Source organism: Pongo pygmaeus, chromosome 9 (genome assembly GCF_028885625.2).
Source record: "Pongo pygmaeus isolate AG05252 chromosome 9, NHGRI_mPonPyg2-v2.0_pri, whole genome shotgun sequence".
Classification (NCBI taxonomy): domain Eukaryota; kingdom Metazoa; phylum Chordata; class Mammalia; order Primates; family Hominidae; genus Pongo; species Pongo pygmaeus.
This window is the reverse complement of record NC_072382.2, coordinates 30792161-30816896: the sequence shown is the minus strand read 5'-3', so window position 1 is coordinate 30816896 and position 24736 is coordinate 30792161. Positions and strand designations below refer to the sequence as shown.

The 24736-nt window shown below is 38.7% G+C and overlaps 2 protein-coding genes across 3 annotated transcripts in view; one reads left to right on the top strand and one right to left on the bottom strand.

Moving 5' to 3' along the window:
• Positions 1 to 431: 431 nt before the first annotated feature.
• On the bottom strand, positions 432 to 23464 carry TRAF6 (TNF receptor associated factor 6). Its single transcript, XM_054438689.2, has 7 exons — positions 22856 to 23464; positions 13682 to 13999; positions 10956 to 11106; positions 9568 to 9726; positions 7456 to 7527; positions 5035 to 5112; positions 432 to 3117 (listed from the first exon to the last, which is right to left on the bottom strand). The coding sequence occupies exons 2-7, from the start codon at positions 13975 to 13977 to the stop codon at positions 2305 to 2307; spliced, it is 1569 nt and encodes a 522-aa protein (XP_054294664.1). The 5' UTR covers positions 13978 to 13999; positions 22856 to 23464; the 3' UTR covers positions 432 to 2304.
• Positions 23161 to 24736, top strand: part of RAG1 (recombination activating 1) — a 63867-nt gene continuing 62291 nt past the window's right edge. Inside the window, exon 1 of one of the 2 annotated variants that reach the window (XM_054438688.2) lies at positions 23161 to 23345. The gene's annotated coding sequence lies outside the window, so the exon portion shown is untranslated. The remainder of the gene's footprint in view (positions 23346 to 24736) is intronic. The other variant, XM_063670983.1, reaches the window with a different exon arrangement.

Below are 24736 nucleotides of genomic sequence, written 5' to 3'. Positions count from 1 at the left end.
AGAGTAAGTTAAAGACATTTTCTACTGGCAAAATACTTTCGTTAAGTATTGTCAACGTTCTGCTGGTTGGAACTTAATTTGAGACAGAATGTTATGGCTGGAGGGGACTGTAGAAATATCTAGTCCAACTCATTTTACAGATGGGAAGCTTGCTAAAAGCTGAAATTAGGCAAAACAACTTTTTTTTTTGTTTAAAGACTCTTGAGTTAGTAGAAAAAAATAGTATCACCAAGGCAGGAAATGACTCCTCTTTGTACCTAATGCACAGCCAATGCTTTTAATAGAAATCTGACCAGGAAGCTTTTAAATATCATTTCCTTTTTTGAGCTGGGGGTGTGGAGATTGAATGTTTTGTGGCAACATTTAATTTTTTTCTCTGATAAAAGTATATATTGTAGAAAACGTAAAAAATATAAGCAAGCGCAAAGGAAAATAAGCCAACAAAAAGTTTAGTATATTTCCTTCAGGCTTTTTCTACGCAAATACAAAAATACTACTGTTTAGTTTTTAAATGGAACTTGACAATTATTTATTCATTGTAAAACAATCACAGGAACAGCAGCAGTGTAGGTTTCCCTACCTAGAGGGTGGTAAGCAGTGATTCTCAGGCGCTGGTTGGAAGGCACAGCTGAGGGACACAAACTGCCAGGAAATAATGTGGTAACTAGCCATGGGCTTGTGGTACTAATGGTGGCACGGGAAACAAGGTCTCTGCTTGACTTTTATTTTCACTCCATAACAAACTCACCACATCAGGAGCCTAAGGGTGGGTGGGGAGGGAGAAGAGAGAAAAAAGCAAAGGGAAAGTTCAAAGTGACACTCGCTGGGGGCTGAAAACCACACTCCCCTGCAGATGAGGTCCTTGGCTTTCTCTTGAAATTAAGGCTGATCTAGAACCCTGGCTGGGGACTCTGATTTGGCCTCTCTGGGGGATACAATGTCATCTCTCATTACCAGACAACTTTAAATGGTGGATGGATCTTTAGATCCTTTATAAGCTTATACTAGTTGCGGGTCTCCCTGAGAACTAGATTCCACGATATTTTATATCTATATATAGGCCTTTAACAAATACATGATGGCACACAGAAAAATCATCTCTCCCTATTAGGAAAATCTGGCTACTTCCAGGATTCCACAGGATCCTTCTCAGAACCTGCAGTTGTTAGGCTACAGCAACATACTCAAGCTAAGTTGTGACACAACCACTATGACTTCTAATCTTAGTTTGGTGACCTCCTAGGTATCTCCAATCATCTCCCAAGTTTTAAAAAATTCTGATTTTAGGAAATCAATTTTGTTCTTTTTAATCGAACTAAACCAGAGGGTATTCAAAAGAGCTGAAAACTTCTGGCTCACATAGCTTCTGTCACCACCAATGAGATGCCACATGCGCTGACTACTTGGGTCACTTTTAATTTTTATGTTGTTGATTGTATGTGTGCATCTCCTGTCTTGTAAGCATTAAACAAATGAAGACATATGCAGAGCTGTGAAATTCACTCTGCACTGAACAGACAAAAAGGGTTACATAGCATAACAATGAGCAGTTAGTATCCACATGGTTCTCAGCATTATAAACTCTGGGGAAGATGCTACTTCGTAACTTCAAGGAAATAAGTAAGCAAGGCAGAAGGAACACTTAAACAAGTATTATTCAACAGACATATTTACACTAAATAAGTAAGGTTATATTTAGGGTTTAAACTCATCCCTGAATATCCTTAGTAACAACCTGGAGGAAAAACTGGGGTGAATGAGAACTTAAGTTTTCCAAGGATTATGGTTCAAATCCTCTGAAATCTGTAACAGGTTAAAAAAATGAGAACTCAACTTTCTATAGCAATAACTCTTCTCGAGGGCACTAGCACAAGGCGGTAGTGATTTTCACTTTTAATATATTACATATAATACTATAAAAATAGACTGAAGTTTTAAGGAAAATCCATTATTATTAAAAGTTTAGTACTCTTGAGTCTGGGCTTTCTGACAATAAAATACACCAGAGCAAAAGCCCAAGAAAGTACAACAAAGAGGTATACTAATTGGCAAAATAGCTGCTGCAACATGCCACAGGCACTTCACGCCTAATATTTCTGAAAAAGCATGGAACGTGTGGATTCCCAGGAAAAAACTGCCTCAGATCATTTGTAACAGGAAGAAATAGTAAGTGACCTCTCTAACAACACTCACTAGTAGATATTACATATTTCCCGCGGTTTGTTTCTTTGCATGTTACTGAGAACAGGGCAAGGAAAGGCACTGTTTTCTCCAGGTAGTTGTTTTTGAACAAGTGAGGGCAAGCTATACCCCTGCATCAGTACTTCGTGGCTGAAAACCCTCCCTCCGAAGGCTACCCATGTCAAAGCGGGTGGAGACCTCACAGCGCACTAATAATGTGTCATCCTTAATGAAAGTTCTTTGTCTTAGGGCTTCCAGATGCATAAAAGTTACATAGCCAAAGCCTTTTGGGTTCCGTGGGATTGTGGGTCGCTGGAAAGCAAGCAGCTCTGGTTTGGCATCCATTATCTCTTCGTGGTTTTGCCTTACAGGTGCTTCAGACTGATCAAGAATTGTAAGGCGTATTGTACCCTGGAAGGGCCAAGGGAGGTGGCTGTCATATTCTCCTTGCATTGTGTGGACAAAAAGGGATATATAGTTTGCACAGCGCTGAGCAGTCGGTAACTGAAGGTGCAAGCGCATGCACAGTTTGTACCCGGGTTTGCCAGTGTAGAATCCAGGGCTATGAATCACAACAGGTTTCTCCTCTTCTTGACATTTCAAATGCATTCCAAAGTTGCCAATCTTCCAAATATAAATTCCATTGCACTGCTGTGCTTCGATTTCAGCAACTTTGTCCTCAAGGGTTCGAATGGTTCGTTTGAGCTCACTTACATACATACTCTGAGTTTCCATTTTAGCAGTCAGCTCCCGGATTTGATGGTCTTGTCTTACAAGGCGACCCTCTAACTGGTGAATAGTTTCCTGGAAATTCCGGACCTCTGAGATATACCCAGAGTCAGGTATAAGGCTCAAACTATGAACAGCCTGGGCCAACATTCTCATGTGTGACTGGGTGTTCTCTTGTAGGTGGCGTGCCAAGTGATTCCTCTGCATCTAAAAATCAAGCACAAGCCTTAGGCTGGGAATAGATACCGTGAGGAGTAGGAAAAGGACCTGGCCAGGTCAAATAAGAAGTTTTCAAGTAGTCACACCACTTCCCTCAATTCTCTACAATTTTCCTTTGCCTTCAACAGATTCTTGATCCAATGAGGTGACTGCCTCTTAGTTCACTGAAAAACAGATTATCTGATGACTACTCTCCCAGCTTTCACTCATATAAATCTCCCTCCCACCTACAAAAAATGTATTTACACACATCCTTCTTTTCTGACTGAGATGCCTGTCCTCTCCAAGATTAACATTCCACCTGTGCTCTAAATGTTACCTGACCTGTTGCAACATCCCAGAGATTTTACTCAGTGATTTTTCTTCATCTTCAAACATCTCTTCCTCTAACACTTTCCTTTAGAATACAATTATTAAAGTCTTTCCCATCAAAAAAGGACAAACTCTCTGAAGAGCTTTTGTCTCTCTCTAGTTAATACCATTTTCTTTTTTTTTATAAAGTCAGGAATATAGTCTACCTGTATTGTCGGCAATTCCCAGTATACAAATCTATTGCAAATTGGAATTTTTCCTGGCACCATGCCATTCTAAGGTCATTAAGAACACCCCATTATACGAAAAACATTCATAATACAACAATTTTTATTATAAAAGGTCATATAGTCTTTAAAAAACCCAGAAAATACAGATGACCAAAAAGAAAGGATGTTACCTAATATCTCACCTAACTTCCATTAACATTTTATTTCTTTCAAGTCTTTTTCTCTAAGCACAACAATACAGAATTTTTCCACAAAATATAACCATACCATTTTGCTCATTTTATTTTTTAAATTATTAAATGTATGTTTGTTATACGTAAGTCAGGAAAAAAAAAGTATAATGGAAAACCAAAAGTGTAACTGCACTCTCCAGAAAGAAAGACATATCATAAACAATGATCAATCTCAGACATTTGACACTACTGATCATGAATCTTGAAACTAATTTTGGAGATAATAATACTACTTTCTCTTTGCCTGGTTCATCTGTTTCTTATACTGTTTGTTCATGGCTCTTTTCCTTGGCGTACTTCTCTTTCCTGTACATACTCTATATGATCTCAATCACAACTTCCATTATCACCACAAATCACTTCCCCAAAGCAATACTCTGAGTCCTAATTTCTCTTTGGGGCTTAAGATAGCACATAATGCATGTCAGTCATCCCACCTGTTCCCTAGCTGGGTGAAGTCATTATCTGTAACTCAATTCATTAAAACAGATTTTTTTTTTAAACTCTACCTCCAATCAGTTCTTCCTGTTTCACTCTTTTTTGCCGAATGGCCCTTCCATCTACCCAGTGACAAAGGCCAGAAACCAAGAGTCATTCTAGATGCCTCCCTCTCCTTCACTCATCACATTTATTTAGTCACACAGGCAATAGATCTTCTCTCCTAAATATGTACTGGCTCCTAGGTCTATCTTCACAGTCATCGCCATAATTCAAGCTGTCTTCACTTAGGTATTCCAACAGCTCAGGTACTAGTACCCCCACCTCCACCTCCACCTCAAATCATCTACATTGCTATTGGGTTGAACTAGCACAACACAAACTACTTGTAGTTCCTCAAATCACCATGCTCACTCCTTCTCACTGGTCTTCTCTCCCTTGTCTTCTTGGGAAACTATTTCACCTGTCAAGATTCAGCCCAAAGCATCGTTTTGTCAAGTCTGTCTGAATGCTTTAGGCATTACTAAGTATGCCTTTGCTTCTGCTCACAGCATCCATGAATAACTCTATTATATAACTTATTACACTGCTTTACAACTACATCTACATTCTTGTTGTTATTCTCCACTACATGATGCAACTGAGTATTTTTTTTACTTATATTCAAGAATTAAAAGAAAAAAAAACCTTACCTTTTCATGGCAACCAAAAGTACTGAATGTGCATGGAATTGGGGCTGTAGGGCAGTCTAGATCATAATGATTAGGCATCTGAAATCCAAAACAAAGGCTTAAAAATCTCTTCCTTGCATATCATTTTCTAGTTTGATGCGATCACATTTAAACTGTATTGTCAATGGCTGCTTTTGTACCACATTGGCAGTTGAATAGGTGCAGCATAAACCATCACCCACAAAAATTAAAAGAACATCTACTTTCAAAAGTTATAGAGAAAGGAAATATCAACATCTCATAATATCCCCTCCAATTATTCAAAATTCATTTCAAGAAAATGAATTTGTTCCTCTTGCTGGGAACTGGCACCCTCTAGTGGCACTTTACAGAAAAAACACCTGACAATAGCTACAAGTGCAAACTGGATTAAGACTCCCACAATGGTCTAGGCCATTTAATAGGAACCAGTCAACTGCATGCACTGAAGCCACTGATTACACCCATACTTGCCTCATGACCACCTTTCAAAAATCATCTTTGACCACCTTTCAAAAATCTTAACTTTTGTTAAGCTGGGCATATTTTAGCTACAATGGGGAGACTCAGATGTTAGAAGGTACTTTAAACACATTAATAGAAGCTCTAAAGAAAGTCTCAGTCCTGGATTTTGGGACTGTAAGACACATTCCCTAAGGTAAGATCCATTATACTCAATCATATTTTTTCAAAGACGTGCCAAATTCCCTTTAGAAATTTAATGTAGCTATAGTTGTAGATATTTCAAACAGGAAGTACCTGAGAGACCATTTATTATAATTCAACCCTTCATTTCTCAAGAGGGAACAGTGTAGAACAGGGACCAATAAAATTTTTGTAAAGGATCAGATAGTAAATATGGGCTGTACTGGCTCTGTCCCAAGTATTAAACTCTACCACTGTCATACAAAAGCAGCCATACACAAGACATACACACGGGCATGACTGTCTTTCAATAAAACTTTATTTACAAAAATAGTGAGACAGATCTAGCTGGCAGGCCAGTTTGCTGATCCCAGATCTATTTAGAATGTCAACTTGTTAAAGATGAGAGGGCACAGTTAAAATCACAGTTAATACAGTTTAAACCTAGGACTAAAACCCAGGTTTTCTGACTCTTAGCCTAGGGTTTTTTCCTGTATTTTCTTTTGCTGGGTTTTAATCTGTTGCATGGTTTCCTTTAAATATTAAAAGACAGCAAAAAGGAAAACGAGTTAGGACTTCATAAGCAAAAGAAGTTTAACACCATCAAATTAAGGCTTTGTTGGAAAAATTAAGAGACTGTTAACAAACCAATGAAAAAGTTTTAAGGTTAACAAACTTGTCCAGTGACAGGTTTTGCTTGCTGCTTCTCAGTAAGGTATATCAATAATGATCTCTGGGTTTACAGATTTCATGGGTATATAAATATTTAATGGTTAATATTCATATTTTGTGGGTAAACTCCCCAAATGTCAGAAGATAACAATCAGATGGAATTTTCCTTTCTCTACTAATAGTCAAAACAATCTTTGGGCTGGGCTTGGTGGCTCACACCTATAATTCCAGCACTGTGGGAGGCCAAAGTGGGTAGACTGCTTGAGCTCAGGAGTTCGAGATCAGTCTAGGCAATATAACAAGACCCCGTTTCTACAAAAAATCTAAAAAAATAAAAAATTAGCCGGGCATGGTGGTGCACGCCTGTAGTCCCAGCTCTTTGGGAGGCTGAGGTAAGAGGACTGCCTGAGCCAGGAATTTGAGGCTGCAGTGAGCCATGATTGCGTCAATGCACTCCAGCTTGGGCAACAGAGTGAGACTCTATCTCAAAAAACAAAAAAACCCCACCATATAATTTTCTATTACAATTACTACTTCTAATGATGCCTGGTCAGTGGCCTACAGGACAACTGAACAGAAGGGCTACAGGTCCTGAAAATCTGAAAACTTCCCTGTATGCCTCAGGGATTACAGCTACAAATAATATTCTCCTACCGAACAGAACTGCTTTCCTTTATTTCACTGTTCCCTCTTATTCTTTCAGCCAATCTCTGGACACTTGAGATCCTCATTTCACAGTGTGTAAATATATATATATCTTATTTTTTTCTTTCTTTAAATGGGGACCCTTACTTCTGATTATTTTTATCTTAAAATTGGTTCTGTTGGGAATTTTTATGAATATACAAAAGCACAGATATTATGTTAATGACTTAGGAATTTTAAAGACTTAAAAAGGGCTGGATGTTTTGTTCTCCCTGAAAGTATTTATTACTTATATTAATTTATATAAAAAATTTTCACACAGCTCTAATACTTCTTCAGTCTGTATTTCTTTGCCTTATTGATTTAAATTTTCAATTAAAAAACCTAATTCACTTCTTTAAGCTGTTTATGAAAATAATAATTTATGAAAATGAATAATACCTGTTCTCTGATGAGTATAGTATTGCAGTATTCACAGATGACATTTGCCAAAGGACAGTTCTGGTCATGGATCTGAATTTTATTAGAGAAATATAATTAAAGCATGAGAATATCTGAAAAAGTGAAAACAACTAATTTTGATAAAAAGCAATTTTTCACTATAAACAAATAAGGACATCAATTTGTACAAAGCAAAAGTGAGTGAAAGTGAGAGTAATATATAGGCTATTTTCCTTCTCTTTCCCAGTGTAATAATGAGATTCATTCAACCTTCCAGCTCTTTAAAAGAGCAGGGTAGTATATAAAAAATAATTTTTCAAATCCCTTCCTTTTATCCTGAGGCGGTACACCTGTATCTACCTCGGACATCATCTGCCGAGGCTATAATTCTCCAAAGGTAATCTTCCAAAAATTTTCAGCAGCAGCATGACAATTTAATTACAATTTCTTGTCAGTAGAGTTAAAGAACAAATCTTTTATTAGGACATGAGGATTTGGTGCTCAGGTTCTCATATGCCCCAGAAGAGTGAGCCTTATTTTCTAGAATATAATGACTTTAGTTGATGTGCTGAGAAATAATTAGCCTTCGAGGTTAAGTCAATCTAATTTACTAAAGTTTAGAAAGGAGTTGTCGGGCCGGGCGCAGTGGCTCACGTCTGTAATCCCAGCATTTTGGGAGGCCAAAGAGGGCAGATCACCTGAGGTCAGGAGTTCGAGACCAGCCTGACCAACATGGAGAAACACCGTCCCTATTAAAAAATACAAAATTAGCCGGGCATGGTGGTGCATGCCTGTAATCCCAGCTACTTGGAACGCTGAGGCAGGAGAATCGCTTGAACCCAGAAGGCAGAGGTTGTGGTGAGCCGAGATTGCACCATTGCATTCCAGCCTGGGCAACAGGAGTGAAACTCCGTCTCCAAAAAAAAAAGAAAAAAAGGAGTTGTCATTTTACTCTAATTATGACTGAGACTTCTCTACATTTATACCAAGTTAGCTGACTTTTTTTGAATATTTTATCAATGTAATGGATATGCTTGATCTCAAAGTGGGGAAAAACTGCCGACGTGAATTTATAAAAACTGTAGTTTAAGGAAGTATCTAAGTAATAGAATAAAAACACAAATTATATGCAGGTTATTTTATAAAAGTATACATAGGATAGGGATCAAGGGCTTAGATTTCAGGGTTAGCTTTTTTTATTGGCAATATTAATACAAGACTACTTAATCTATCTCAGTTTCTGAATATAAAAACTGTCCTATAATCATGATGCTGTTAGATACTACCAAGTTTCTTTTTAAAAGATAAACTTTTGGCCTGGCGTGATGGCTCGTGCCTGTAATCCCAGCACTTTGAGAGGCTGAGGTGGGAGGATCACCTGAGGTCGGGAGTTCAAGACCAGCCTGACCAACATGGAGAAACCTCTTCTCTACTAAAAATACAAAAATATTAGCTGGGCATGGTGGCACGTGCCTGTAATCCCAGCTACTCAGGAGGCTGAAGCAGGAGAATCGCTTGAACCCAGGAGGCTGAGGTTGTGGTGAGCTGAGATCACGCCATTGCACTCCAGCCTGGGCAACAAGAATGAAACTCCGTCTCAAAAAAAAAAAAAGGATAAACTTTTAAATTTAACATACAAAATGAGAAGTAAATACATTATATACGCCGCACGATGAAGTATCATCAAGGAAACATACTTTGTGGGTTTGATTTATTCTTCATAATAGTTATAACAACCTATCCTCTTTTTCAAAATAATTTTGTGTAGATCTTATCTTAATCTACTTGTCTCCAATCCAAAATTGGTTATTAAAATATCACACAGGAAAGCTGATCGGCATATGCCTTTCCTAGAAGTTCTGTTACCTGCATATCTACAATAGTGATAACTAGTATAAATGTTTTTTTTAAGAAAGACATGCAAATACAAATTCTACACTTATATACTAAAATGGCTTATTGAACATTTTCTTAAAAATCATTTTTCCCAAAATTGATAATGTAGACTCAGAGTTGGAGTCACATCCTTATCTACTGCTAACTCCCTAAGTACACATTTAAGAACAATGTTTTAAGAAGTAGTGAATTTAACAAATCCAAGTTAGTACATGCCTCTTTATCTTCAAATGCCATTGATGCAGCACAGTTGTCACAAGAAACCTGTCTCCTTGGACAATCCTTCAGAATGTGAATATTAATATGAAATTTTTGGAAAGGACGCTGGCATTGGGGACAATCCATAAGAGCAAACTCACAATGTGCTTGATGATCCTATAATTAAAAAAATAATGGATTAGTATCAGCCAACTCTCAAGTCTTCTACATATAATCTCTCCTAATTATATACTGTTTTCTTTCAGCAGGCTACTGAACTTACTTTGTCTAGTGCACACCACAGAACCATTCACAATATGAACGTCTTTAGTGAATTTTTTAAAATGGTCGTGGATTGCAAATTTATACAAAGAATGTGAACTCTCAAGTTCATGCATCCAATTAGCAAAGAGTGTTGGAAAGAAGTCAGATTTCCTACTTATCAATTTATTACTGTGTCAAAAAGGCCACTCTCTTTTAAGAGCTAATAAGTAAAAGGAGCAAGTAGTATATCTGTCTTAAACATTTAATTTCAAATATAACACTAATATTAAATTTCTGGTAAAAATCACCAAGCTAATAATTGATCTATTTAGTATAAAAGCAAATTATTTTACAATCTTGATTGTTTCCGTTAATCTCAAACTATAGGAGTATTCCATTTAGTTCATAATAAAATGCACAATTTAGAAAAACAGAGAGAAAAAAGTATAATGAGGATACTGAGATGATTACTTGGGAATTACTGCTTATTTCAAAATGACAAAAATGAAATCGTAAGATTAAAATGTGACACTTGTATTTTTTTTTTTTTTTTTTGAGGCGGAGTCTCGCTCTGTCACCCAGGCTGGAGTGCAGTGGCGTGATCTCGGCTCACTGCAACCTCTACCTCCTGGTCTCAAGTGATTCTCCTGCTTTGGCCTCCTGAGTAGCTGGGATTACAGGTGCACGCCACCATGCCTGGCTAATTTTTGTATTTTCAGTAAGAGACGGGGTTTCACTATATTGGTCAGGCTGGTCTCGAACTCCTGACCTTGTGATCCGCCCGCCTCAGCCTCCCAAAGTGCTGGGATTACAGGCGTGAGCCACTATGCCTGGCTGACACCTGTATTTAAAATGCTCCTCAGCTTTACTGCAGATAAAGCTCACCAAAAACTTATGAAACAATACTGATTTTTGAAAAAAATTACTGCTGGGCAAAGCCAGAGTAGATAAAACAGTATATTTCTGGTTTCTACTTACATTTATATTCAATAATTAAAGGGTTGGCATTAATTCAGCAAGAATTTATTAACCAATCATCATATGCTAGGTACTGGCAATACACAGATGGACACGGCAAAGTCCCTATTCTGTAGGAACTTCCTTTTATACATGTGCTAACAGCTAGAAAAGAACTTTAATACCTCAAGATGTCTCAGTTCCATCTTGTGCAAACAACCTTCATTTGGACACTTCACCATCAGAGAAAGAATCTCACGTTTTGCAAAATTGTCTGGAAATAGTTGATTTTCCAGCAGTATTTCATTGTCAACTGGACATTTGTGACCTGCATCCCTAACAGAAACAAAATACACACAATTAGATTTAAATACTCACATTAGAAAATCCAAACAACTTTAATTCACCATATATAAATTCTCCATTTAATGTTTCACAAGTAAAAACAATTTAACTCATTGTATTGCAGGTCACCAAAACAAACTGTCCTTTTATGGACAGCTTACAAACTGTTCTTTTATGAAATGAGTACAACTAGCATATTGATAACCTATCAAAAGCTAAGGGATTTTTATATGGTGGGATAGATTCCAGCTTTTTGAGAAAAATTAGCTGAATAAGATATTTTGATTGGTATAAAATGAAGTGAAAGAATGGGAATTTTGGCAGTCTGGCCTCTGTGTTGTCACACCTATACAATACACTAGAAAGATGGAATATGCTGCTCACAGTACTAATAACATGTCTATAATGCAATTGCTCAGTCGTAAGTAAAAATTTAAGCAGTACCTCCATGAGGTCACATTTTAAAGTTTACTCTGAAATAGTCACTATAACACTCCAGCTAACAGGCAACAAGTTTCCTTTATTTGTATGTCTAGGGTCCAATGTTACAGAAAGTTAAAGGACCTCTATGTCCTGCTTCTCAGTGGTTTATTCTTTCTTATGATGGAAAAAACTATCCTCAGAAAAAGAAAATGGGATTGTATTGAGATGCACTTTGATTCCTTGAATAAACATACTCAATGAGAAATTTCAGAGCAGTTCCTTTAAGAACACTGGAGCTAAGTGTTCATTTTTAAAAAGCTTACAGGGAGACAGAAAAAAAAAGCCTCAGACTTCTTTTTGTGGGTTGTATTTCCTTTTCAGACCACTGTCCCACTACTTTCATGAACATCTTGCTATTAAAAAGCTGCTGAAGATTAGCCACCTTCCTGGGCATGGCAGTGAGCCGAGATCGCGCCACTGCACTTCAGCCTGGGAGACAGAGCAAGACTCCATCTCAAAAATAAAATAAAATAAAATAATGTCGAGGTTGAGAAAGTCTACCCAAAATAGATCTTAAGTCAGCACTGCGTAATACATCTTTCCCTAAAATTGAAACAGCAGACATTATCTTTTGTGATTTAAATTAAGCCAAGTCCCGAGTGTGGATGTAGTTACTCTTAAATTCAAGTTTTATCGAAAAGTTAATGTAAAAGTTGGCAGATAAAAACTTTGGAGACTAACAAATTGCCAGGACAGACTTACAACGAATTCACTAATATAACTAGATGGCTATTTGTTGAAGAACATAAAATCTGCCCCCCTTCATCCAATTTTTTGTCCTGTATAGGACTCCTTAGTCCCCTAAAAAATTCCCATGTACTTTTGAATTATAGTAAAATGTATCTATTTCCATGGAAATTGCAAGTACTTTCATTCAGTTAAAGCAACCATGATTTACTGATCATCTACTATGGGTCAGGCACTATTTCCAGAACTTGGGAAAAATCAAGAAATAAAACAGACCTAATACTTTGCTCTCAAGGAGCTTATCATTCAGTGGGGCAGACAATAAACCCATAAATTATTTGGTGCTTTAGAAGGCAGAAAGTGCTAAGGGAAAAAAGAAAAGTAGGGCCAGGTGGAGAGATTGGGAGTGTTCCGCAAGAAAGGTGGAACCACACTGTGGTATAAATAGGGTGGTGAGGGGACCTATGAGAAGGTGAGAGTTGAGCCAAAGTGGAAGAGTTAAGGGGTTAGCTGTGGCAAGAGTGTTGCAAACAGAAGAGCTAAAGCCACTCACCAAGGCAGGAGCATGCCTGACATGTTCAAGGGATAGCAAAGAGGGAATGAATGGGTAGAAGGACAAAGAGTGCAGCAGAGAAGAGGTCAGGAAATGAATCATGGGCCTATCACACAGGGTCTTATAAGGATTTTAGCTTTTACTCCCAGATACCCTGCTACAATGGTCTGAGCAGAGATGACATCATCTTACTTATTTTACTAGGTTCACTCCGGCTGCTGTATTGAGAACAGCCTGGAAGAAGACAAGAATAGAAAGCAGGAGGCCTGCTAGAGAGCTGGTGGTGAGTCACAACACGGTGGTAGCAGAGGGAGGAAGTGAGAAGGGACTGGATTTTGGATATATTATGAAGGTAGAGCCTTCAGTTAATACTTTCTTTAAAAATACTGGTAATTTTACAGTTGACCATACACTTTAGGTAATAGACAAGACTTAATATGCCTAAAATCACAATAACTGATCACTTACAGAGTCAGTATTCTTTGTGTGGTTGAGATTATCCTTATCTAGTAGCATCATAATTTAAGGTACATTTAAAAAATACTATTTTCTTTAAAGCATAGAGTCACTCCCCAGTCTGCATTAGAATTGCTTTAAGTAAAAGTCGCAAATTATTTACTTATTTATCCAAGGGTCAAGAGAGGAAGAGATTCAAGTCACTTTTCACACAACAGTGGAAACTGGGATAAGAATCTAACTTTCTCAATTTTCTGTCCATTGTTCTTTTTTCCTAAGTAGCTTTTTATGTATAAGACTACTTTTGGGATGTTCCATGTTCTATGTAACAATGTTCTCTGCATCTGGTTCTGTTATAGGACACCATTTTTTCTCATGCTCACGTACCTTATTGATTTTATGATGCAGGCTTTGCAGAACCTATGGCCGCATGGCGTTTGCACTGCTTCTCGTAATGCCATCAGGCAGATGGGGCATTCATATTTGCTTTCCAGGGGTGGGTCAAACTCTACATCATATCCCTGGATCTCCTCCATAAATGAGCTGGAGAGGTTCCCTGTGCTGGCAGTTCCACCCACACTATCATCTTTTGTTGCAGCGCTACAGGAGCTGGCCATGGCCACACAGCAGTCACTTTCAGACTGGCTGGATCCACAGCTGTTTTCACAGTTTAGCAGACTCATAGTAACTTGATTATCACTTGCTCTGTAGAAATAGCAAGAAAAAAATGCCTTTATAAGTAACACACACACTCACACCCCACACATATACATCATAGCTTATCTATACAAGTCACTTTTTAATTCATGTACATCAGCTGTATGTTATTTACAGAAAACTTTTAAAAGTGTTTTGAGCTTTCTCATGACTATTATAAGTTACCGGATTCTCTCCTTCAATAAATATATATATTATTATTTGTGCAAATCACTTGGAGCACACAAAGAAAGCTGGGTCCCTTCACAAGTTCATGATCTAGCAGAATGACAGCATATAAAGTTAAAAAAGGAGAAGCACCTCAGTTGTAATACTCTTCTATATCACATTTATCTGTTTACATGTTTGTTTCCTGTGATTGAGCTAAATATTTTAATTTCCATTTCCTCAGTACTTAGCACAAGATTTTTCATACAGTAAGTGTTCACTAAGCATCGCTAAAGAACTTATCCATGTTGTTGAAGTTCCTTCAAGTATCCTGAGCTGAAGGGAACAGTATGGCTAGCAGCTCAGAGCCAGGAAAAGCAGTACACAAGGAATCAGGTGATCATGTGCCACTATTAGATGTGTGATTTAGTGCAAGTTACTTAACCATTTAGATCTTGGTTTCTTCTTCTAGGTCTAAAATTCTATAAGGACTTCCAAATGCTCAGTGTGGAGATTTCTATTAGGTATTAAAAATAGAATAGAAAAAGTGTATTTTTATGTCCTTCTGCCTTCAGTCAGGTCAAGTGACTATGTTTCATTATTAATGACTGGAAAAACAAGTGATGTTTTGTTCGCCTATGGAAAACTATTGGTTTCATGAGCAGAGGAGATACCCTCAAATTCTAAACCATTATGGTATTTACAAGCGAGAAGCTAATATTTAAAAGCAATTCACAGCCCATGTAACCACATCTGTATTTTAAATAATTACTTTTGAAAAAAATTTCTACATAAAGTTGTTGTAATAACTCATTCTTACTGCCTGGCACTGTTCTAAGTGCTTTGCACATATTAACACATTTAATCCTCTCAGTAACTCAGGTGGATTTTATTGTTAGAACCATTTTACAGATGAGAAAATTGAAGCACAGAAAGGTTATATAATTTGCCCAGCTCATAAATGGAAGAAAAGAGTTAAATTCATATCATTCAATTCCAGCACCTGAGCTCATCACCACTTATTAGCACTGCCTTTCCAGCCAGAATAGTGCTAGCTATTTATGGAGGAGATCCAGGGATATGATGTAGAGTTTGACCCACCCCTGGAAAGCAAGTATGAATGCCCCATCTGCCTGATGGCATTACGAGAAGCAGTGCAAACGCCACGTGTCAGATATCATTCAAGAAACAGAAATGTAGGCCTCCAGTCATATTCTCCTGCTTGTCTCACTTTTATATAAAGTTCCTGGCTGCCACTTCACCAAATCGAGGATTAAGACAGTAGTACTCAATCCTTTTACCACTACAAATACCTTTTTATTCTTTTCAAAGATTCTGAGTAGCACTTGATGACCGCCTACAATGAGGCACTATTCTGGCTGGAAAGGCAGTGCTAATAAGTGGTGATGAGCTCAGGTGCTGGAATTGAATGATATGAATTTAACTCTTTTCTTCCATTTATGAGCTGGGCAAATTATATAACCTTTCTGTGCTTCAATTTTCTCATCTGTAAAATGGTTCTAACAATAAAATCCACCTGAATTAATGAGAGGATTAAATGTGTTAATATGTGCAAAGCACTTAGAACAGTGCCAGGCAGTAAGAATGAGTTATTACAACAACTTTACGTAGTATTTAAGTTTTGTTGTCACCACTTATCAAAGTGGTAACTATGGAACTTAAAAGGTTAAGTAACTTACCTAAGATTACCCAACTAATAAGTAACAGCGTTGGGATCAGAACCCAAGTCTACCTGACCTTGGAGCTTTGCACTTTGTACTACACTACTTTTATCCATGTTTTGACCAATTTGTCCATGAAGCTGCATTTAAAATTTATTTGCCTTTATTTTATTACACTAAAGTGCTGGCCACAGCTACTATTAAACATGGTCTGTCCAGCACTACTACACTACATTGACAGAATTCCAAAGAATCTGCAAAGAAACTTGGCATGTGGTTTACTTAGGTTTTTTTTTTTTTTTTTTTTTTTTGAGACAGAGTCTCACTCTGTCGCTCAGGCTGCAGTGCAATGGCACGATCTCAACTCACTGCAACCCCTGCCTCCGGGTTCTCCCACCTCAGCCTCCCCAGTAAGTGGGATTACAGGCGCCTGCCACCACGCCCAACTAATTTTTGTGTTTAGTAGAGACGGGGTTTTGCCATGTTGGCCAGGGTGGTCTGGAACTCCTCGCCTCAAACGATCCACCTGCCCTGGCCTCCCAAAGTGTTGAGATTAAGGCATGAACCCCCGAGCCCGGCTGTGGTTTATTTAGTTTTGATACAGTATTCCCGAAGTTAAAAATAGCTCCCATAGCCTTGCTATATCTGATGTGGACTCCTAGGGAAGGTTCATACAGATTGAAAGGAAGCAAACAATGGCAAGACAGCAGAAAATAGCAGAACTAGTCACTACAGCTGGGTCATAAAATACGGTATAGGGCCCCCTTTATACCTTCCAAATCTGAGGACAAATGATGCTGTTATGCTACACTAGGGTATATATCCTTTGTTATTTTTATTCCCATATACAGGCATACTCAGACATTTTGGGTTCAGTTCCAAACCACCGCAATAATCCAAATACCATAATAAAGCAAATAATACAATTTTTTTTTGTTTCCCATACCAAGTTATTTTTACACTATACAGTAGTCTATTAAGTGTGCAATAGCATTATGTCTAAAAAGACAATGTATATACCTTAATTAAAAAACACCTTATTGCTAAAAAATGCTAGCGATCATCTGAGCCTTCAGCGAGCTATAATATTTTTTGCTGGTAGAGGGTCCTGCCTCAATGTTGATGGCTGCTGACTGATCAGGTTGGTGGTTGCTGATGGTTGGGGTGGCTGTGAAAATTTCTTAAAATAATATAACAATGAAGTTTGCTACCATGAAGTATTTCTCTGTAGCATGTGATGCTGTTTGACAGCATTTTACCCCACGAGAACTTCTTTCAAAAATAGCGTTAATCCTCTCAGATTCTGCCACTGCTTTATCAACTAAGTTTGTAGAATATTCTAAATCCTTTGTTGTTATTTCAACAATGTTCACAGCATCTTCACCAGGAGTTGATTCCATCTCAAAAAACCACTTTGTTTGCTCATCCATAAGAAGCAACTCCTCATCTGTTCAAGTTTTTTACCATGAGACTGCAGAAATTCAGTCATATCTTCAGACTCTACTTCTAATTCTAGTTCTCTTGCTATTTCTACCATCTTCAGTGACTTCTAATGAAGTCCTGAACCCCTCAAAGTCATCCATGAGGGCTTCTTTCAAGTTCAACTTCTTTCAAACTCCTGTTAAGGCTGATATTTTGACCTCCTCCCATGAGTCACAAATGTTCTTAATGGCATCTAGAAAGGTGAATCCTTTCCAGAAAGTTTTCAATTTACTTTGCCCGGATCCATCAGGGGACTCATTCTCTATGGCAGCTATAGCCTTATGAAATGCATGTTTTAAATAATAAGACTTGGAAGTCTAAATGACTCCTTGATCCACGGGCTACAAAATGAATGTTATATTAGCAGGCATGAAAACAACATTAACCTTCTTGAACATCTCCATCAGAGCTCTTAGGTGATTAGGTGCATTGTTAATGAGCAGTAATATTTTGAAAGGCATCTCTTTTTCCTGAACAGTTCTTGACAGTGGGCTTAAAATATTCAGGAAACTATGCTGTAAACAGATAGGCTGTCATCCAGGCTTTGTTGTTACCTTTATAAAGCACAGGCAGAGTAGATTTAGTATAATTATTAAGGGCTCTAGGATTTTCAAAAGTGTAAATGAGCACTGGTGTCAACTCACATTCACCAGCTGCATTAGCCCCTAACAAGAGAGTCATCAGCCTGTCCTTTAAAATTCTGAAGCCAGGAATAGACTTGTTTGTAGCTATGAACATCCTAGGTGGCATCTTTTTCCAATAAAAGGCTGTTAAGTATACACTGAAAATTTGTTGTCTGGTGTAGCCACCTTCATCAACGATCGTAGCTAGATCTTCTAGATAATGTGCTGTAGTTTTACATCAACACTTGCTCTTTCATCTTGCACTTTTATGTTACGGAAATGCGTTTCTTTCCTTAAACCTCATAAACCAATCTCTGTTAGCTTCCAACTTTTCTTTTGCAGCTTCCTCACCTCTCTCAAACTTTACAGAATTGAAGAGAATTAGGACCTTGCTCTGGATTAGGTTTTGGCTTAAGGAAATGTTGTGGCTAGTTTGATCTTCCATCCAGACCATTACAACTTTCTCCATATCAGCAATAAGGCTGTTTCACTTTCTTATTAGTGAGTTCACTGGAGTACCACTTTTAATTTCCTTCAAAAACTTTTCCTTTGTATTCACAACTTGGCTAAATGGACCATTTTGGCTTCTGATGTGCCTTCTTCAGTAAGCATAATTATTTCTAGCTTTTGATTTAAAGTGACAGACATGTGGCTCTTTGGTTTACTTGAACATTTAGAGGCCATTGTAGGATTATTAATTGGTCTAATTTCAATATTGCTGTGTCTCAGGGGAGTAGGGAGGCCTGAGGAGAGGGACAGTAAGGGTACCAGCTGGTCAGTAGAGCAGTCTGAGCTCTCACATTTATTAAGTTCATCATCTCATATGGGTGTGGTGCATGTACTCCAAAACAACAATTACAATAGTAACATCAAAGATTGCTGATCACAGATCACTATAACAGACATAATAGTTTTAAATATTCCAAGAATTACAAAAATGTGACAGACAAATACAAAGTGAGCACATGCTGTTGGAAAAATGGCATGGAAAGACTTGCACAACACAGGGTTGACATAAATCTTCAATATGTTAAAAAAAAAAAAGTATTCGTGAAGTGCAAAAAACCAGTGCTATAAAATGAGGTATATCTGTACATTTCTGTGTCCAATTACTTCCTTAGGTAAATTTCCTAGAGGTAGAATTGTTGGATCAGAGGGTATGTAACTTTTCAAGCTTTCTGATAGATAATGCTGGTTATCCAATATGTATCAAAGACATTCTAATTTCCACTCACACAAGCACGGTATATATGCAAGAGTCCATTTTCTCTACGCTTGACAACATCAGGTATATTTCAGTCTTGAACCTTTTTTTTTTTTTTTTTAAGTAAAATCACTTTTCAGAAATTAGTATTTGTTATTTGGTTGTATGACATATATCCAAGTGCTGGCCAGAAGACAAAGGCAGAAATTATGAAGCTAGGTGTATCTTTTCTTTTCTGCCCAAATGTCCAGTTTAAAATGTAGTTTATTGGATAGTCTATACACTGCCTGCTTCCAGTCCAGTTCAAAAGGCTTGAAGGTCTTTAGGTCTGAAGACCTTTTATAGCTAATGTGTTCCTAAGAAAATCTGTCTAATCAGTTATAATTCCTTAAAAGGAACTCCACTGTGGGAATGCAGTGTGACACATAAAAGTGAGCATGTTCAAAATCTATTTGCTTTCAAGTTTCACATTACTTTCCATGCTTTAAGAAGCAATCCAGAAGCTTCCTATTTTCCAAATAAACTTTTTCATATAGTCATCCCTTAAGTCCATAGTATTTAGTTCCATGTAACTAGACATAAAGGGAAAATTAAATTAAAAACAATTCTTGACTGCCATTTAGCATTTTTGTTTCCTCTTTCTTTGGTAAAACATTTTGTCCCTTTAGTTTTAAGGACTGTAATGACTTCAGGAAAAATCACCTTTCTAACTTAATTATAATGATAACTAACACTAAGAGAAGAACAAAAAGTGCTTTGTGTCAGCTACAGAAGTAAATAAAAGATGATCTGGCATGCATGCAGAAAATATTGTGCTCTATCAGGTTTTTTTTTTACTTTTTAACCTCCTAATGTGTCATAGGATCTGCTACAAAAGCAGGCTGGAGATAGAACTTTGATTTTACATAAGTAAGAATGTTTTTGTAAAATATATATATATACGTACATATACGTGTATATACACGTATATATGTGTATTATACATACATACATATATAAATGTATGTATGTATATATACACATATATACGTGTATTATACATACATACATATATAAATGTATGTATAATACACGTATATACGTGTATTATACATACATACATATATAAATGTATGTATATATACACGTATATACGTGTATTACACATATATACATATATGTATGTATGTATATATACACGTATATACGTGTATTATACATATAAACATATATACATGTATATGTATTATACATATAAACATATATACATGTATATGTATTATACATGTATATATACACGTATTATATATGTATATATACATATATGCATGTATATGTGTGTATATATACATATATACGTATTATATATGTGTATATATACACGTATATATACACACATATATACACATACATATATATGTATATATACACATATATATACACATATATACACATACATGTATATATACGTATATACGTATATATATACGTATATACGTATATATACATATATACGTATATACGTATATATATACATATATATATATATATTTTTGTCAGGGTCCTGCTCTATTGCCCAGGCTGGAGTGCAGTGGCACGATCACGGCTCATTGCAGCCTCCACCTCTTGGGCTCAAGTGATCCTCCCACCTCAGTCTCCCAAGTAGCTGGGACTACAGGTGTGTGCCACCAAGCCTGGTTAATTTTTGTATTTTTTTGTAGAGACAGGGTTTTGCCATGTTGCCCAGGCTGGTCTCAAGCTATCCTCCCACCTCAGCCTCCCGAAGTGCTGGGATTACAGGCATGAGCCATTATGCCAGTCCTAAAATAAAAATTTCTTACAGTCTCTATTCTAGTATACTTACGTGGCTTTCTACAGGAATTAATGAAGGGATGGAACAAAGTATAAATTGTTCCTTAACTTGTATGTTAAGAGTGTCCTGATTGTAATTCCCTTTTGCAGTTGTGAAATCTAGTATGATAAGCACTACCTTAAAGATTGTGGAATGTAACTACTGCTAACTTATTTCAGCTGTAAAATGAGTAGTATTGAAAACAGCCTTGTCATAAATCATGACTTAAATTCACAAATTAGTATCTGGGTGTACATTATAATCAAAAGAGAATACTGTAACATGTCTTGGGGGAGGGGGAAGTAGGATAATCTACAAAAAGTTTGTCCTCCAAGGCAGATGCTAAGGAGGTATGTGCCAAGTTAAAAGAAGTCAACAAGTTATGTCTTAAATGAGTCAATTTTAAGTCAACTGAAATTCATACATGAGTAAACATGTAACTTATTAAAGTAAAACCATGTAAAGAAAACATGAGAAATTATCTTTAATTTGCTACTAGCTTTAGAAACAGAAACTGTTTACCAGCTTCTTAAATTTCTAAAGTGTGAAGACCTACGAATATACTCCAAAGGCCAAGAGACGCTGCAAAATACTCAACTGTTGTGCCTTAACTTTGAATCCAAATTCAAGGGGCATTCCCCTTCCTGGGCACTATTTACTCTGCTCCAGGAGGCAAGGATTTGAACTTCTCTCTAAATCTAAGTAGCCAAAAGTTTATCGGCATCACATGCCCAAATTTATCACAGAGAAGAGCTCATGTTACAATTCTGAAATACTGTGGTGCATGCAGGCTGAAACTCTCATGTGATCCTGTACCCACCACATGCCAGACTCCTTCCTAGAGTCACAAAAGAGGCCACATTGTTCCTGCCTATACCCTCAACCTCAAAATCTGAAAAGCCCCTCTCCCTTCCCTAGTAATCAAAGGAGAATGAATGAAATGATAGCAGCCGAGTTCACAAGGCCAAGACAGAATTTCTTTACCAGTTTTTCTCGTTTCTACATGGAACCTGTGTAACAAGACATTCAGTAATAGTAATCTGCTCTCAGAGAAAGAAACAATTAAATACCATACAGCGAAGCTGCTAATACTTTAGGTGCTTTCTGTTCACATTCAAGACAGTCCTAACTCAGCTGGAGATCCCCTTAAGCCAAATACTAGGAACAGCTTTATCAACCCGGCGTCTGGAACAATCGCTCCAACCACCGAGTGTAGGGGCGGGGGAGAAAACATTCGTGTCATCTGAGCCTTTTTTTTTTTTTTTTTAACTCGCTGCCTGAGACTTCTATCGAGTTCAACAGGGAATCCAAAAATAGCTTTCCCATGACAGTGACAGACGGAGTCGCCAGGAACGTAAAGGATTTTTTAAAAATTTAAGCAGGTGTTTGCTCCAAGGAGCTGACAACTGCAGGAGGCAATTTCCTTATCTGGGAAGGGGAAAAAGCGGAGTTGAGGGGAGCGAGGTTGAGGAAGGCGACGCGGGGTTTTTTAGGGGGTGGAGTGAGCGAGGAAGAGGAGGCCTGGGGAGCAGAGGTCAGGGGACAGGGAACGGTGTCTCCGACCTGTGGGAAGCGTGGGGACACAGGCTGCGTCCCGACCTGCGGGAAGCGAGGGGCAGGGAACGGTGTCCTCGACCAGCGGGAAGCGAGAGGACAGGGGCGGTGTCCCCGACCTGTGGCAAGCAAGGGGGTAGGGGCGGCGTCCCTGACCTGTGAAAAGCGAAAGGACAGGGGAGGCGTCCCCGATTGGTGGGAAGCGAGGGGACAGGGACTGCGTCCCCGACCTGCCGAGAGCGAAGGGGCGGGGGACGGCGTCCCTGACCGCTGGGAAGCGAGGCCGCGGCCGCCAGGAGGAGGCGCCTGAAGGAGACTCACCGCTCTAGTGCGCTGGGAGGCCGAACCAGGGGGGCAGGGCTCCCCCCCCAACCGCACGACTCCGCTCAGCCAAGGCGCTGGTAGAGGACGGACACAGACACTGCGCGCCGAGACGAGGCTGCTTGGACGTCAAACTCTGGATCCAGAGGGCGCCTTCGCCACCTCCACTGACCTCCCGCAGGCCAAGCCCCAGCTGCGGACGCCACTGCTTCCGCCTTCTCTGCTGGCTGCGGGGAGCGAGGGGCAGGGAGCGCGCCGGAGAGGAGACAGAGCGGCCGAGTTCGGAGAGAGTGCCCCCTGGCGGTGATCCTCCAGGAGGACTGTGGCGCGGGCCGGGCGGCGCCCCCCGCCCCGCCGCCTGGCGTTCTTCCTGCTCGGGTGTCCCACCTGGGAATTCGTTGCACCGCACAGCCGAACCCGAGTGTGTCAATGGGTGTGTGTTGGAATGAGGATGGCGACGAGAAGATCACTCCCGGAATAACTTAATTTGGTGAGCAGTGGCGACGGTAGTAATCCCAAACTGCGCTTTTATAGCACCCCTCTCCAAGCAGGAGAAAACCCCAGCTGGGCTAGATCGCTTGACCTTCAGGAATTCTTAAACCCCTCCCCAGCTCCACCCTCTTTGCCCAGGAAGTTTCCGCGATCCATAGAACCCTCTATTATTACCTGCTCTTCCCCTTCATCCGGTCCAAGGGAGTCAGCCCTTGCATTAAATATTTCTTTGAATTTCCTGCGAAGAACACCAGCGCTTTGTCTTTCTCTGTCATGGGAAAACTATTTTAAATTCCCTGTTTAACTGGTCATAAACGTCTAGAGAATGTACCACGCATTTTGCTGGAGAAGCACAAAAGATTTTCATCCACCTCTGTATATTTGGTTCATCGTCCACCTCTTAGGGGAGGTTTTCCAGGATAGTAGTCATGTGTATGTATCCTGAATCCGGAATGCTTGGTTCCAAACCAGTTTTTCCCTTAATAAATGTGTGATTTAGGTAAAATGCTTAATCTGTACTTGTTTCAGTTTTCTCATCTCGTATTAACATGGGGATAATAATAGTATCTATCTCACAGTGTTGTCGGAAGGATGAGATAAAATATGTAAAGAAATTATTTAAAACTATCTGGCCAGGCACAAATAGGCTCATGCCTATAATCCCAGTACTTTGGGAGGCTAAGGCAGGAGGATCACTTGAGGCCAGGAATTTGAGACCAGCCTGGGCAACATAGTGAGACCCCATCTTTACACAACATTTAAAAATTACCTGGGTGTGGTGGTGCACATCTGTAGTCTCAGCTACTCTGGAGGCTGAGGTGTGAGGATGGCTTGAGCCCTGGCAGTCAAGGCTACAGTAAGCCATGATTGCACCACTGCATTCCAGCCTGGGTGAGAGTGAGACCCTGTCTCAAGGAACAAACAAACAAACAAACCCAAAACTGGGACATAGTATGGGCTCAATAAATGTTACCAATACTGTATGTCCTACTTTCTGGCTGCCAATATTCATTAAAAATGCTTCTCTTTTTAAGAAGAATTTATCACTGGTTCTCAGGTTCTATCAACCCCCTTTTAAAAAGATTGTATTTTGAAATACTTAAGACATAAAAAGAACACAAACATCTGTGTGCTCACCACCCAGCTTTAAAAAATAAAACATTGCCAGCCTTTGTGCATCCCTCCCTAGAAGCTCCTCTTAAAAATTAAATCTCTTATGGGATAGAAGAAAAGATCATTATATGAAATTGAGAGCTGGAGAAAAGGAAGAGTAAGAGAATCAGAGTTCCCTCCACTTCTTAATGTGAGCTCTGGGGCAGGTTACATAACCTCCATGAACTACAATGACCAAAAACTATAAAAAAGGGGATAATGTCTACCTTACCAGGC